The 15,096-nt window shown below is 39.2% G+C and overlaps 1 protein-coding gene across 12 annotated transcripts in view; it reads left to right on the forward strand.

Annotated features, from left to right (window-relative positions):
• R3HDM1 (R3H domain containing 1) overlaps positions 1-15,096 on the forward strand; it is a 167,092-nt gene that overhangs the window by 50,268 nt on the left and 101,728 nt on the right. For 10 of the 12 annotated variants that reach the window (XM_073305337.1, XM_073305338.1, XM_073305342.1 and 7 more), the window contains exons 1-2: positions 11,116-11,204; positions 12,201-12,411. The exons of 1 other annotated variant lie outside the window; for it this stretch is intronic. In XM_073305337.1, the coding sequence (XP_073161438.1) occupies positions 12,241-12,411 (171 nt within the window). In that variant the 5' untranslated portion in view covers positions 11,116-11,204; positions 12,201-12,240. Of the gene's footprint in view, positions 1-11,115; positions 11,205-12,200; positions 12,412-15,096 lie in introns of those variants that run through there. One more of the 12 variants, XM_073305348.1, reaches the window with a different exon arrangement.

Genomic DNA, 15,096 nt, shown 5'->3' on the forward strand with positions numbered 1-15,096 from the left:
CCCTGTAGCTCAGCATTACTCCTTGCTATAGGGTTCCAGATCTGTTGCCTCGTTTGATAGAGCTGTCCTGCAGCCCTTGTTTCAATAGACTGATTGTACCCATCTCCAGGACAAGAGTTACTTCTTTTGAGCCATCAGAAGTGGAAGTTGAAGAAAGAGTGGGTACTTTACCCTGCAGTAACTGCAGACAAGACAGCTTGAAAAACCACAGTTACTGTAGGGTAAACAGAAAAGGAGTACTTGTGGTACCTTAGAGACTAACCAATTTATTTGAGCATGAGCTTTCCTGAGCTACAGCTCACTTCATCGGATGCATTCAGTGGAAAATACAATGGGGAGATTTATATACATAGAGAACATGAAACAATGGGTGTTACCATACACACTGTAACCAGAGTGATCACTTAAGGTGAGCTATTACCAGCAGGGGTGGGGGGCGAACCTTTTGTAATGCTGATCAAGGTGGGCCATTTCCAGCAGTTGACAAGAACATCTGAGGAACAGTGGGGGGTGGGAGGGGATAAACATGGGGAAATAGTTTTACTTTGTGTAATGAATTTACTTTGTGTAGGGTAAGTGAACATTCTTTCTCAATCCAAATCAATAGTAGTGCAAGGAGTTTGTGCAAATATGCTTTGCAGCCATGAAGGAGTCCAGACTGAACTACCTTTGCCCCTCAGTCACATTAGCAAATTCTTGATTGGCTGAACAGCTCCAGATAATAACTTCTAGCTCACGCTTGCTTACTGCTTTCACTCAGACCTAAGTATATCAAATTATGGTGAGTTTTTGTTCTACTTTGTTGAAAAGATCAATGAATTCAAGACTTTCTGGCTGGAAATTGGACAGCGATGGATGATCACATTCCTTGATGGATTTTGGGGATTTTTAAACATCTACTCAATTATCTGGTGGTGGTTTTCTCCCTGATGTGAGGTATAGATAAAATAGTGCTGCTTACTAGTACCATTCATAAGTACATAAAGACCTAAGACTAACCAGAATCATCGTCCTGGGACCCTAATTCCTCAACCAAGAGAGAAGGAAAATTTACATATCACTCCAAAGAGAGGTTGGAGGCTCTGACCTATCAAGACCTTATGGTAAAGTAAGCCATTTCTGTCCAGCTGGATTTGTTAAAATTCTCTCTAGATGTCTTAGGCAATAAGACTTATAATGTACATAGTATAATACATCCTAGTCTTAATTCATTTGAGAAAAAGAGGAGTAATAATGCAGTATTTTATGATTCACCATTATCCGGTAGAACCTCAGAGTTACAAACACCAGAGTTATGAATTGACCAGTCAACCACACACTGCACTTTGGAACTGGAAGTATACAATCAGGCAGCATCAGGAACCACCTCCCCCCCCCCCAAAAAAAGTGCAAATACAATACGTATTGTGTTAAATATAAACTACTAAAATAATAAAGGGAAAGTTTAAAGAAGTTTGAAAAGGTAGGGAAACCGTTTCTGGGCTTGTTTCATTTAAATTAAGATGGTTAAAAGCAGCATTTTTGTTCTACATAGTAAAGTTCCAAAGCTATATTAAGTCAATGTTCAGCTGTAAACTTCTGAACATTTTGTTCAGAGTTACGAACAACCTCCATTCCTGAGGTGCTCATAACTCAGGTTCTACTGTATGTGTCTTTGAAATGTATATTAATAAATATTAAACTGTAGTGATCAAATAAAAATAGCTTCTAATATTAATGCAGTGTATAGTGATTTAAGTTATCCTGGGTTATATTGAACTTTTGAAAATAATATATTTGTGTAATTAGTAGTAGAGGTAAAAAGATCAAAATTCATCCTGGATGTAAATCTTTTGAAGTCACTGGGGTACAGCATGGATAAATTTGCACAAAGCCTTCCAGTTGATATATATATATAAAATTCTTACAGGTTTATAACTTTTTTTTTTGCATCTACATGCCTATGACTAAAGGATTTATCTAAGAAATCCTCTAAGCTGACTGTATTAATTTTAATGTATACATGTTCTTAAAGTTATAGTTTATTATAGGGCCCAGACTAATGCTCTCTTTTCTCAATTGCTAGACTCATTCTTGCCTCAAAAAATCTGAAATATGAGCACATCTGTAAAGTCCATGTCCACAAATCTCTTCCTACGTGCCAACACTTTGGAAAAGGAAGGAGATGAATTTGCATAATGCTGGGATATTGTATTAACTTTTTCTAACTGCATTGGGCAGTGTGGCATATTCTTTCAAATGAAGCAGTATAGGTGAGATCAAACAATCATGGTGAAGTATTTTATATACACGAGCTGGATGATGATTCAAAGAAACTTGGAACACATGGCCTGCTAATATTCAGCTAAACAGAACTGGCTGCATCCTGCATCATGGGATTAATTTCAGAACAATTGTAGAATAACCCACATATTAGGAACAATGGGGAAGTAAATTAAAAGACGGAGAACAAAAAAATGTTAGTGTCCTAGACACTGACTCATAATGTACGGATTTGGCCTTGATCTCCAAATCAGCAGGCAAAAGCTATCCTAGTCAGGGTGCAGTAGAGTTTTGGTGCCCTCTGCTGGACTACTCATGCCACAGTTCTAGTTTCTTCTCTGGTGTTCCACATGGGGTAATGGCAGCAGCTTCTACTCTTGCACGGATCCTCCTGTTTCTGAGGGCTTGTCTACACTGTCACTTTACAGCACTGCAACTTTCTTGCTCAGAAGTATGAAAAAACACCCCCCTGAGCACTGCAAGTTTCAGTGATGTAAAGTGTAGACAGTGCACCAGCGCTGGGAGCTATTGCCCTCGTGGAGGTTTTTTGTTTTTTGAGTGCTGGGAGAGCTCTCTCCCAGCGCTACGTGGTGAATACACAAGCCACATTAAAGCACTGCTTTGGCAGCGCTTTAACATTGTCAGTGAAGATGTGCCCTTAGAAAAGCTGCTCAGAAGGGGGTCCAAGCATCTGAAATACAGGGTCCCTGTACTTCCTATCATAGTAGCACCTATCGATGCTGCCTGCTTTAGGATCCCTCCATAGGCTAAAAATACAGCCAGCTTTGCTTCAGAAGTGCTAGTGTGCATCTTGACAGGGATTTTCAATCATTCTGTGTTAACTCGATTGACCCATTACTATTGAAAAATACACCCTTTGACTATCAAAACAGGGCCATAGTCTTACCCTCCTAAGCTGGCAGTGCTCTTCTTTTAGCCTCTATCTGTGAAGGACTGAATCCTAAAAGTTGTTTTCTTGCAGCCATCAAGTCTGTCCAGGTTGGGTGAAATGCTTCTCTGTTAATGCTCATTCTGTCTTCCATTAGTACAAGGTGTGTCTAAGGAATTTCCTCTCTAAGCCAGTTCTTTTCGCTTTTCCTTCACATTAAAAAAATGTATCTACTAGTTCTCAAGAACCCTAAGGAAAGATACATCTAAAAATGTGAGTATATATGATCTTTAAATTTTGTCTGGAATGAGTGACAGAGAGAAAACTTAGAATGGCTCTTGTGGCAAGTCCTAAACAGATAAATCCTCAAAGGTCCTTTCTCTGAGAGGCTTTGTCTTTACTCAGATGTCGTTTTAACACACCCAAACTAGTTGAGGTAAACCTATGAACAACCCACAGGCATTGGCTAGTCTCTTTCCTCTCTCCTGTCCCAATCCCCTCCTCCTCCTACAAAAAAATGCATGGGGCGGAGATTTCCTTACAAGCACTGGGAAGGATGGCTCTGAGGATTTGCCTGAACAGACACATTTATGAAAGGAGGGAAGATTAAGCTACAGAAAACTAAGACCACTTTACTTCTGAATGACTGCGTCAACATGGATGTTTAGTTAATTTGTCTTAATTCACAGTGTAGGGAAGCTCTGGTAGCTGTGTCTCGATTCCATTTTGAATCCACTGTAGGTTAAGAGCTTTACTCTTCTGCACAGAGTAAATAAAACTGGTATATAGAAGAGCTGGGGTGGGGAGAATAGAAGCAGCATTAATGAGCATTTCTAAATATATATATATTCACTGTGGTAGTACTTGATTGGCTATCTAGTTTTCAAAAACAATGATCTGCTTTAAAAGTACTTAACATGGGACAGGTTTCAGAGTAACAGCCGTGTTAGTCTGTGTTCGCAAAAAGAAAAGGAGTACTTGTGGCACCTTAGAGACTAACCAATTTATTTGAGCATGAGCTTTCGTGAGCTACAGCTCACTTCATCGGATGCATACCGTGGAAACTGCAGCAGACTTTATATACACACAGAGATCATGAAACAATACCTCCTCCCACTCCACTGTCCTGCTGGTAATAGCTTATCTAAAGTGATCATCAAGGTGGGCCATTTCCAGCACAAATCCAGGTTTTCTCACCCTCTACCCCCCCATGCACAAACTCACTCTCCTGCTGGTAATAGCCCATCCAAAGTGACAACTCTCTACACAATGTGCATGATAATCAAGGTGGGCCATGTCCAGCACAAATCCAGGCTTTCTCACCCCCCCCCCCTTTTCCCGGGGACGGACACACACACAAACTCACTCTCCTGCTGGCAATAGCTCATCCAAACTGACCACTCTCCAAGTTTAACCAGAACATCCTGGGGGGGGCGTTAGGAAAATACAAGGGGAAATAGGCTACTTTGCATAATGACTTAGCCACTCCCAGTCTCTATTTAAGCCTAAATTAATAGTATCCAATTTGCAAATGAATTCCAATTCAGCAGTTTCTCGCTGGAGTCTGGATTTGAAGTTTTTTTGTTTTTAGATATGTGGGCACAGTTGGCAACGGGCTTTGTTGCAAGGATAAGTTCCTGGGTTAGTGGTTCTGTTGTGTGGTATGTGGTTGTTGGTGAGTATTTGCTTCAGGTTGCGGGGCTGTCTGTAGGCAAGGACTGGCCTGTCTCCCAAGATTTGTGAGAGTGTTGGGTCATCCTTTAGGATAGGTTGTAGATCCTTAATAATGCGTTGGAGGGGTTTTAGTTGGGGGCTGAAGGTGACGGCCAGTGGCGTTCTGTTATTTTCTTTGTTAGGCCTGTCCTGTAGTAGGTAACTTCTGGGAATTGTTTCTTCACTTCCGCAGGTGGGTATTGTAGTTGTAAGAAAGCTTGACAGAGATCTTGTAGGTGTTTGTCTCTGTCTGAGGGGTTGGAGCAAATGCGGTTGTATCGCAGAGCTTGGCTGTAGACGATGGATCGTGTGGTGTGGTCAGGGTGAAAGCTGGAGGCATGTAGGTAGGAATAGCGGTCAGTAGGTTTCCGGTATAGGGTGGTGTTTATGTGACCATTGCTTATTAGCACTGTAGTGTCCAGGAAGTGGATCTCTTGTGTGGACTGGACCAGGCTGAGGTTGATGGTGGGATGGAAATTGTTGAAATCATGGTGGAATTCCTCAAGGGCTTCTTTTCCATGGGTCCAGATGATGAAGATGTCATCAATATAGCGCAAGTAGAGTAGGGGCTTTAGGGGACGAGAGCTGAGGAAGCGTTGTTCTAAATCAGCCATAAAAATGTTGGCATACTGTGGAGCCATGCGGGTACCCATAGCAGTGCCGCTGATCTGAAGGTATACATTGTCCCCAAATGTAAAATAGTTATGGGTAAGGACAAAGTCACAAAGTTCAGCCACCAGGTTAGCTGTGACGTTATCAGGGATAGTGTTCTTGACGGCTTGTAGTCCATCTTTGTGTGGAATGTTGGTGTAGGGCTTCTACATCCATAGTGGCCAGGTTGGTGTTAGCCACTAACCCAGGAACTTATCCTTGCAACAAAGCCCGTTGCCAACTGTGTCCACATATCTATTCAGGGGACACCATCACAGAGCCTAATAACATCAGCCACACTATCAGAGGCTCGTTCACCTGCACATCCACCAATGTGATATATGCCATCATGTGCCAGCAATGCCCCTCTGCCATTTACATTGGTCAAACTGGACAGTCTCTACGTAAAAGAATAAATGGACACAAATCAGATGTCAAGAATTATAACATTCATAAACCAGTTGGAGAACACTTCAATCTCTCTGGTCACGCAATCACAGACATGAAGGTCGCTATCTAAAAACAAAAAAACTTCAAATCCAGACTCCAGCGAGAAACTGCTGAATTGGAATTCATTTGCAAATTGGATACTATTAATTTAGGCTTAAATAGAGACTGGGAGTCGCTAAGTCATTATGCAAAGTAGCCTATTTCCCCTTGTATTTTCCTACCCCGCCCCCCCCAGGATGTTCTGGTTAAACTTGGAGAGTGGTCAGTTTGGATGAGCTATTGCCAGCAGGAGAGAGAGTTTGTGTGTATGTGTGTGTCCCCGGGAAAAGGGGGTGTGTGAGAGAGCCTGGATTTGTGCTGGACATGGCCCACCTTGATTATCATGCACATTGTGTAGAGAGTTGTCACTTTGGATGGGCTATTACCAGCAGGAGAGTGAGTTTGTGCGTGGGGGGGTAGAGGGTGAGAAAACCTGGATTTGTGCTGGAAATGGCCCACCTTGATGATCACTTTAGATAAGCTATTACCAGCAGGACAGTGGAGTGGGAGGAGGTATTGTTTCATGATCTCTGTGTGTATATAAAGTCTGCTGCAGTTTCCACGGTATGCATCCGATGAAGTGAGCTGTAGCTCACGAAAGCTCATGCTCAAATAAATTGGTTAGTCTCTAAGGTGCCACAAGTACTCCTTTTCTTTTAACATGGGGCACTATGTCTTGGAGTCCTGACTAAAATGTAAAGTACATTTAATACATGGATCGTAGTGGCTTAATATGTACATACCACCTCGGACTGCATATCTCATCAAATTTCATAAACTAAGTGTGATCAGATTTGGTCATGCCTGCGTGTAATCCTTGGTTCTGCAGCTTGTTGTGCTGTTGATTCAATTCATTGTGCTCCTCCCTCTGAGGAAATGCTTCAGTTGTAACATTATGGGGCATTGTGCTGTCTTTCAGATGATATGTAAAACCAAGTTCCTGACCACTGGTGATAAATAAAGATCTGTTACCACTTTTTGTGAGAGAGAGGATGTTAATTGCAGTGCCTTGGAGATTTATTTCTATCTCCATAGTTTCTATTGGTACAGTGTTTTTCATTTCTTGTACTAAAGTACCATGATGTGTTGCTATGTATTGTTTAAGAGCTATTGCCTTCTAGACCAAATTTTGGCTGCACTTGTAATGGGTAAAAAGAGTCCAGTATATGTAAGTGTATATGATAAGTATAAGAAGGTATTATTTATTTGATTATTTATTAAGATTTGTAATTAGAAGGACGCAAAGGATCCATTGTCTAACAGGATAAATCTACTAGGCCCGCAACCTTTGCTTCCTTTTATTATAACCCCACTTATCTTCTTATTTATATGTCTTCCTTAAAAATATGGTGTGGATTTTTTCCCCCGAGTATTATGAAAAGTCAATATATTGTTCAGGTGCTCCCTTTCCATTGCATTAGGGTACATTTTATTTTTTTGTGATGGTGTTAGATCTACACAGTTTTTTGTTTTGTTTTTCAGAACACAGATAATAGTGTACCATAACATAACTTTTCATCATAGGTTATGAAACCACCAAGATTTGCTTTGCACATCTTGAAATATGTTTCATTGTCGAATTCCCTGATGTTGCAAGATGCTAAATGCGACCTCATCCTATTGTGCCATGGGTGCTCAATGTCTGTCTAAATGTATTTAGCCTCTTGCAGGATTTGGCCCTCAGCATGGAATGACTCTTAAATCACATGATTCCAAAGATAATTCTCTAACTGTTTTTTCAGTTCTTTTGAATAAATTTGTATTTATAACTATTCAACAAACTTGTCTACTGTTTCTCATTACAGAGCCAGATTTACCTCCATCTAACACAAACCTGATATCCTCATTTTCTTAAATAACTGATTTTTTTTTTAAAATACACTTATCACATGCTTATGGCATCACAGTTGAATCATTCAGCTGAATTGTTGAGATGATTCAACTGAATTGTTGAGATGATTATCTTTTCATTATTTGAATGCTTCGTTCTCTATCATGTTTGTGGATTATATTTTGATTTGGTGCTGGAGGTTTTGTTGTACTTACTATTTCAAATTTAAAAACTGCTGTTTTTCTTGATGAGAACTTCTAGAAAGAGAGATGATAGAGCAACAGTTCTCTAGGATTTGTAAATCCTGGCCAGAGTTCAATTACTTTGTATTGAACAAAACAACGTCTCTTGTAGCCAAAGTACAAGGTGGGTGAAGTCATATATTTTATTTACCCAACTTCTGTTGATGAAAGAGACAAGCTTTTGAGCTCCACAGAGCTCTTCTTCAGGTCTGGGAAAGGTGCTCAGTGTATTGCAGCTAAATAAAGGTGGAACAGATTGTTAAGCATAAGGAGTTAACAACATATGTTACAAGGGACCGTTCAAGATGAAGTGCATAATTCACCTATGCAGTCATAAGACAAAAAAGGGGGTTTAGTGGGTTTACAGATTGCTGTAGAGAGACATAAAACCGGTGTCTCTATTGAGTCTGATTTTTAGTGCCTAGTAGAGTTATGAATTTAATCTCCCAGGCTCGTTCTCTGAAGGGGGGTTGTGCAGGTTTCCTTTGAGGACGAGGACTGAGAGGTCAGATATGGAATAAATGTTTTTTGTGAAACATGTTCACCCACAGGTGATAGGGTGTTTTTGTTTTTTATCATGTTCGTGTGAATTCATACGAGAGTTCAGTGGTTGTCTGATTTCACTCACAGATGGTTGTTGGGTCATTTAATGCACTGGTTGATGTATACCCCATGTTGTGATGAGCAGGATAGGACGCATGGATCCTGAAAGATGTATGGTGGAGGAGTATTGATCATCGTCGCAGTGGACATATATCTGCAGGTTTTGCATCTGTTCGGCAGAGTCTGGTGCCGCTTTGAGTTGATATATCCTGGTCTGTGGAAAGCTTGCTTCTGCTGGTGGTGGGGTGTTTTGAAGGCCAGAAGAAGGTGTTCGGGAAAGATTTTTGAGGCTATGGTCCCCATTAACTATGGGTTGTAATTGTTTGATAAGCTGTTTGAGTTCCAGTGTGGGCTGGTAAGTGACAACTTGAGAGTATGTTGGTTTTTTTGTTTGTTTTGTTTGTTTTTCTTCCTGTATTGAAGCAGGTTGTCTCAGAATATTTGGGTCGCCCAACCCATAATGTGATCTACTTTTCTGGTGGAGTGTCCTTGTTTGGTGAAGGCGGTTTTAAGCATATATCCCAGATTTTCTTCTCGGAGGATGTTCTATGGTGTCTGAATGCCTGACTGTAAAATTTCTTGGTGTGTTTGGGGTGATAGATGCATCTGTGGAGGAAAGTGTGGTGATCAGGATGGATAAAAATCAATGATTTCAAAAAAATTAAAAAATCAGGTTTTTTCTCAAAGCATTTTTATAAAAAAAAAATCAGATTTAAATAAAGTCTGGAGATAAATGTGAGAAGTGAGGGGCATTTGCTTGTTTTTTGTTAAAATACGTTTCCTAATGAAGAAAAAAATCCAGAACACTTAACATTGTTGTTTTAGTGTAAATAAATTTAAATGGTGGTGGTGTCCTCCTAATACAGCATATCAGGAAAATCCTCAAAATATTAATGATTAATCTGTTGAATTGGAGATAGTTCACCTCCCAATGACTTCATAAATATCTGCTTCAATTACCTTTTGGTAAATGAAATAACCAAACAATCATTCATTTTCTGATATAGCTATAAAATTAATCTGACAAGTTCTCAAAATAAATCACTGTTTAAAAATGTATAGTGTTGTACCTTCTAAAAATGAAACCTACATCTATCTAGGAGTTGTGAAGAATATGTATTAAGGTCTATAACAACCAATAAGAATGCACTTTTATGTAGAAAACCATGATTAAATCGAGTCTTCCTGACCAATGATTTAAATCAAATCAACTCTGGTGGTGGGTTTCTTGTATATACAGTAGTTGTCTGTACAGTTCTATTGTTGAAACTGATTGTGGTGTCTGGGAAGTTGCTGCTTATGTGGGAGTGTTCTAGAGAAAGTTTGATGGATGATGAGGGAGTTTTTGGTCCTCTGTCTAGAGGATGAAAGTATCATTGATATATGTCAGGTATATCATTGAGTTTGTGGCACATTTTTCCAAATGTGGCTTATGAAAAGGTTGATAAATCAGGGAGCCATACTAGTACCCATGGCTGTTCCCATAGTATGGACAAAGTGTTTGTTGTTGAATGTAAAGTTGTTAAGGGTGAGGATGAAATGGATGAGTTTGGTGATACATTTGTGGTAGATATTTGAGTGTTGTCCATTGTCTTGTTTTATGGTAGATATTTGTGGTAAACGTTTGAGGCAGGCAGTGATGCCATCTTTGTGAGGGACACTGATGTGTAGGGAGATGATGTCCATGGGGGCAAAGATGGCATTCTGTGGGAGGAAGTGAGTTGTGTCCTGGAGGAAACTGGCTTGAGTGGTTATAGGATGGCTTTTAGAGTCCTGATATTCCTTCAGTAAGAGTGTTATGGTGAAATATGATGTCTGTCTGCGTTCACTTGTTTGTGTATCTTGGGAAGCATGTAGAAGGTACCTGGGGTGGATCCGTGAAGGATGATGTGGCCTTGTAATATGAATTGCATATGGTGCTTTTACAGGAATAATCCTGCCAAGAATTGTATGAGTTTCAACTGCCAGTAACTATTTATTTATTTTTTTCCAAGTTTTATATTTATATTTGAAAGAATTCTTTATTACAGCCCAATTCCAGAAAATAGCTATGTGCCTTAGGGACGTTACTTTGTCCTGATGTAACTAGACATACTGATATGTTTATTATAACTACTTATTAATTTGTACTTTGGGAATTGCTTACAAATTGGTAAAAAACATTACAGCTTCTTCCAGTTTAAATAAGTAGAACAAAAATGACAAAATTGAATGGAAATGAAAAATGCTAACTTTGTTTGGTTTTTAGTTTTACAAGAAATATTCCAGATTTTCATTAATGGAAGTTATCAGTGGAACTGTTTTTACTGTTTTAGGCATCTAAAAGGGATGGTATTCTTGATCCAAGACAGTATAGTTCAGTCCAAGATTCTACACTGGTGACAAGGACATGGGACTCCTCCTGCCATATTCCAGATGGTTCATTACAACTGACATCTTGGTTGACGACTGTGAAAAGGACCGTTGGATTATTTTATTTTATTTTTGTGGGAGACCACAATTCCAAATCTGTAGGATACATCAGGTAATAAGGAACAAGTATTGGATGTGACTGACATAAACTGTGCTCTAGATTTTTCTATTTTTAATTAAAACCTGTCAAATGTAAAAATAAAATCAATGTTTTAAATTTAAGTTCATTCTACCTAGGGTGATTGTGTGTGTGTGTGTGTGTGTGGAGGGGTGTTTGGTTTTTTTTGGGGGGTGGGGCGGGTTGTGGGGGGGGTTGTTTTGTTTTGGATGAAGTGTAGATTTATTGTTTTCATACATTCCTGACAACTGGCATTGCAAGAAGTTGTGACTCGGGTAGGATGGTGACTTCAGATATTTATTTGAACTATGGAATGTTTATATTATTCTTGTACATCATCATCTAATGTACTGTTTCTCCACCATTGTAATCATCAATGCTGTCTCTGTTTCTGGTAATTAAGAAATTTGCAGTGACCAGTTTCATTACCTTTGACATGTAATGTCATATCTACAATTGTTCTTGTCGACTGTAGTTGACTGGGAAACAGACAATATGGAAGTTTTCATTCAGTTTGTGAATCTTGCACGGTAGTTCATTTTGTTGGCTTACTGACCCACCAGACCAGTTCCCTATAGTTTTTCAAATCAACATTCTGTCTTTGAATTAGAGGAACTTCAATTTCTTATTAGAACTGAAACCTGGTGGTGTATATGAAAACGCTGATGTATAAGATATATACAGGGAGTTAATCAAGGGTCTACCATGATATACTAGAATAAACTTTTAGTTCATGCCTTTTTTCTTTTGTAATGTGCACCTGTAGCATGCATCTGGATTAAGGTGATAGAACTAAAATGAATGCTCGTTCATGATGACCCAAGACATGAGTGGGGAAAAAAATAAATTGGTGGGGAAAATGTCCTTTTGGTGGCAAAGTCTGTTGAAAGTACTCTGTGTGTGTGTGTGTGTGTGTAAATCTTTTTGAATTAGTATAAAATTTCAGCTCAATAGAGTAAATATACATACTTTTTCTTTCTCCTCTTAAAGGTTCCTTATTTCCTGTAGAATTTTAAAGTAACCTTCTCTAATGAGGATGTCTGATACTGTTACTCTAAATGATGAAACTGATACAATGAATGGTTCAGAGGCAGAATTTAAAGACACAACCCCAGTCGAAAACCTTATAAAATCAAGAAGCCATGAGCAGATTCAAGTAGAAAAGGATGAAAGTTGTACAGACAACAAAAATGATATGCCGGTAAGAAGTCTCTCTCCTTATTTTTCATCAGTATATTATGGTAAACACAGTTCTTTCTCTTTCTCTGCCACTACGCCTTGCGATTGACTAGGAAAAATGTAATAAGTAAAGGCCAAGCAACCTTCATCAGTTTTGGTGAATCTGGAGGATAAAATCTCCTCTACCACCCCCTCTAACTCCTATTTCTATCAATACGCATGCTTAATGGTCAGCTATTTTTGAATAGGTTAGAGGCAAACTGCGAGTTTCTCACTGGAGGAAAAACACCCTAGCCTTTTATCTGTAGTAGTATTTCCTTTTGAGCTCATTTGAACTTGTTGCAGGAAGTTGAGTTTTCCATGTTGTAGAGGGACGAGGCAACATCTTTATTTTGTTTTTATTTCCCCATTGTCAGTATAGACATTATTCAGTTGAGCATTTACTTTGTGGTGAAGTTACCATTGATGTTTGTTTCTTTTTAAGCTGTTTCCCAGGTATTCTGATTCACAGTTGTAGTGCTAAAAGTTGTGAATAGGTCCTGGCATTCAGTTTTATTTAGGCTGAGAAAATACATGTTTTTAAAAACTCCATAATTCAACAAAACAAAAATCTTCTCTTGAAGATTATTCTGGGTGAAGGAAGCTCTGGTGTCTGGTTCAACTGTGCAAGGTGCTCTCATACAGGCCCTGTACAAGACTACAGTAATAATGCTGTGACACACTTTAATTTGAGTTTAATATCCATTTTGCTTCATCAAGACTGAATCCAGGGTTGGGGCATGGAGGTAGCAAGAAAAAATAACATTTTAAAAAACCAAACCAATTGGATACCCTTCATCTCCCATGTAGAACATGAGTAATATAAGCCACTACTAGTAAATTGGCCCAACACTAGCCAAACAAATCGCTAGCTGCTATTATTGCTATGCTGGTTTGCCTAATCAGATACCCAGTGGGGATCTGAGAGAAATAAATCTCTCTTTTAAAAATAAACAAAATTAAACACGCAGGCAGTAGAGTGAATGGTAAATATTCCTTTCTTACCACAGCATACTTTTAGTCTTGAGAAGTGGTGTTTGAAATTCAAATGATAGGTAAAATATCTCAAAACAAGCTGCTCTGCACGTTCAGGTCCTAGTCTAGGCAAATGAAAAGCCACATGTCCCCTCGTGTGCGCCAAAGACAATCTATTTGTATTTCTGTAGTCCCTAGAAGCCTTGTCATGGACTTAGGCTGGAGACTTAGTACCTGTCATACTAGGTAGTATACAAATGCACAGCAAAAAGTCCCTGCTCCATACAACATTACAGCCTTGCTAGTTAATGTTTAATATTGATATTAAGTGTAGTGTCCACAGACGACAATCACAATCAGGGTTTTGTGGTGCTAGGTACTGAACAGTTGTATTCAAAGAAATGGTCACTGTCCTGAAGAGCTTACATTCTAAAATGATAGGAGGTGAGATGCAACATATATGTTTACTGTACATTCAAGTGCAGATGAAGACTAACCAGAGAAATTATTTGGTGAGAGAGTCAACTGAGACATACTCTGAGTTTTGCAAAGTAGTTTTTAGTCAAATGTTGATTAGAAATAGGTTCACTTTTTAGTTCTCTTATTTTGTTTAGCAAATACAGAACTTCAGAGCTTTTTCTAGATAACACCTGTAAAAGAATTTCTCTCCTAAATTAGGATTCAGAGTAGCAGCCGTGTTAGTCTGTATTCGCTAAAAGAAAAGGAGTACTTGTGGCACCTTAGAGACTAACCAATTTATTTGAGCATAAGCTTTTGTGAGCTTATTCTCAAATAAATTTGTTAGTCTCTAAGGTGCCCCAAGTACTCCTTTTCTTTCTAAGTTAGGTTCATTTTACACACTCCAGCAGCAGCTTGATAAAATTAAATCCCTTTGGCTAGGTTTCCAGACCTAGCTCTGAAAGGTGTGGCTTTCATGTCCAATCAGTTAGTTGGTGCTCCTGCTCCTGTGCTGGACAGCACAGAAAGCAACCTTTCATGAGGAATATACCACTGCTGGGGAGAGTCAGTCCTCTCACAGCATCACACTTGTTCCCTTGAAAACTTCTTCCACAACTCCCATCAACCACCCATTATTAGGTAAAGTAGCCAGAATATTATTGCATGAAGAATAGTGATTACTTTAATGCACTCTCTACACTCACGTTTCTTTGCTCCCTTCCTTCCCTAATGTAGTGAAATTGACTCTTCCCAATTCTAGAAGCCAGTGGTGACATTTTGAAACTAAATATCCATGACAGTAGGGATCCCAATACCAGAACATGTGAGTTGCAGTGTGACAACTAATTTATTTGCACTTCAAGCACAGTTTGAATAAGAAAAGTGACTCATCAGTCTCCTCAAGGTATATATTGCTTGAATTGTGTTGCCTGTCTTCTCAAGTAGTGTATGAATAAATTAATCAAATGTAGTGAAAATCACTGGAGAAGACCGTTTTGGATCCATTGCTACATTGTTTTTGTTGTTTTTTTTACTGTTGGTCATTTGCTGCCCTTATCCCTTCATACCCTTTGCCTTCAACTGCTCCTGCAACTCTCCCAAAGCTTTCAGACTGCTTGGATGCAGCTGAGCTGCTGTAAGATCTCTAGTGTAGCCATGCTAAGCTGACAGGAGAGAGTTCTCCTGTCGACTTTAATTAATCCACCCGCAATGATCAGCAGTAACTATGTAGATG

Source organism: Lepidochelys kempii, chromosome 11, assembly GCF_965140265.1.
Source record: "Lepidochelys kempii isolate rLepKem1 chromosome 11, rLepKem1.hap2, whole genome shotgun sequence".
In the NCBI taxonomy this organism is placed as follows: domain Eukaryota; kingdom Metazoa; phylum Chordata; order Testudines; family Cheloniidae; genus Lepidochelys; species Lepidochelys kempii.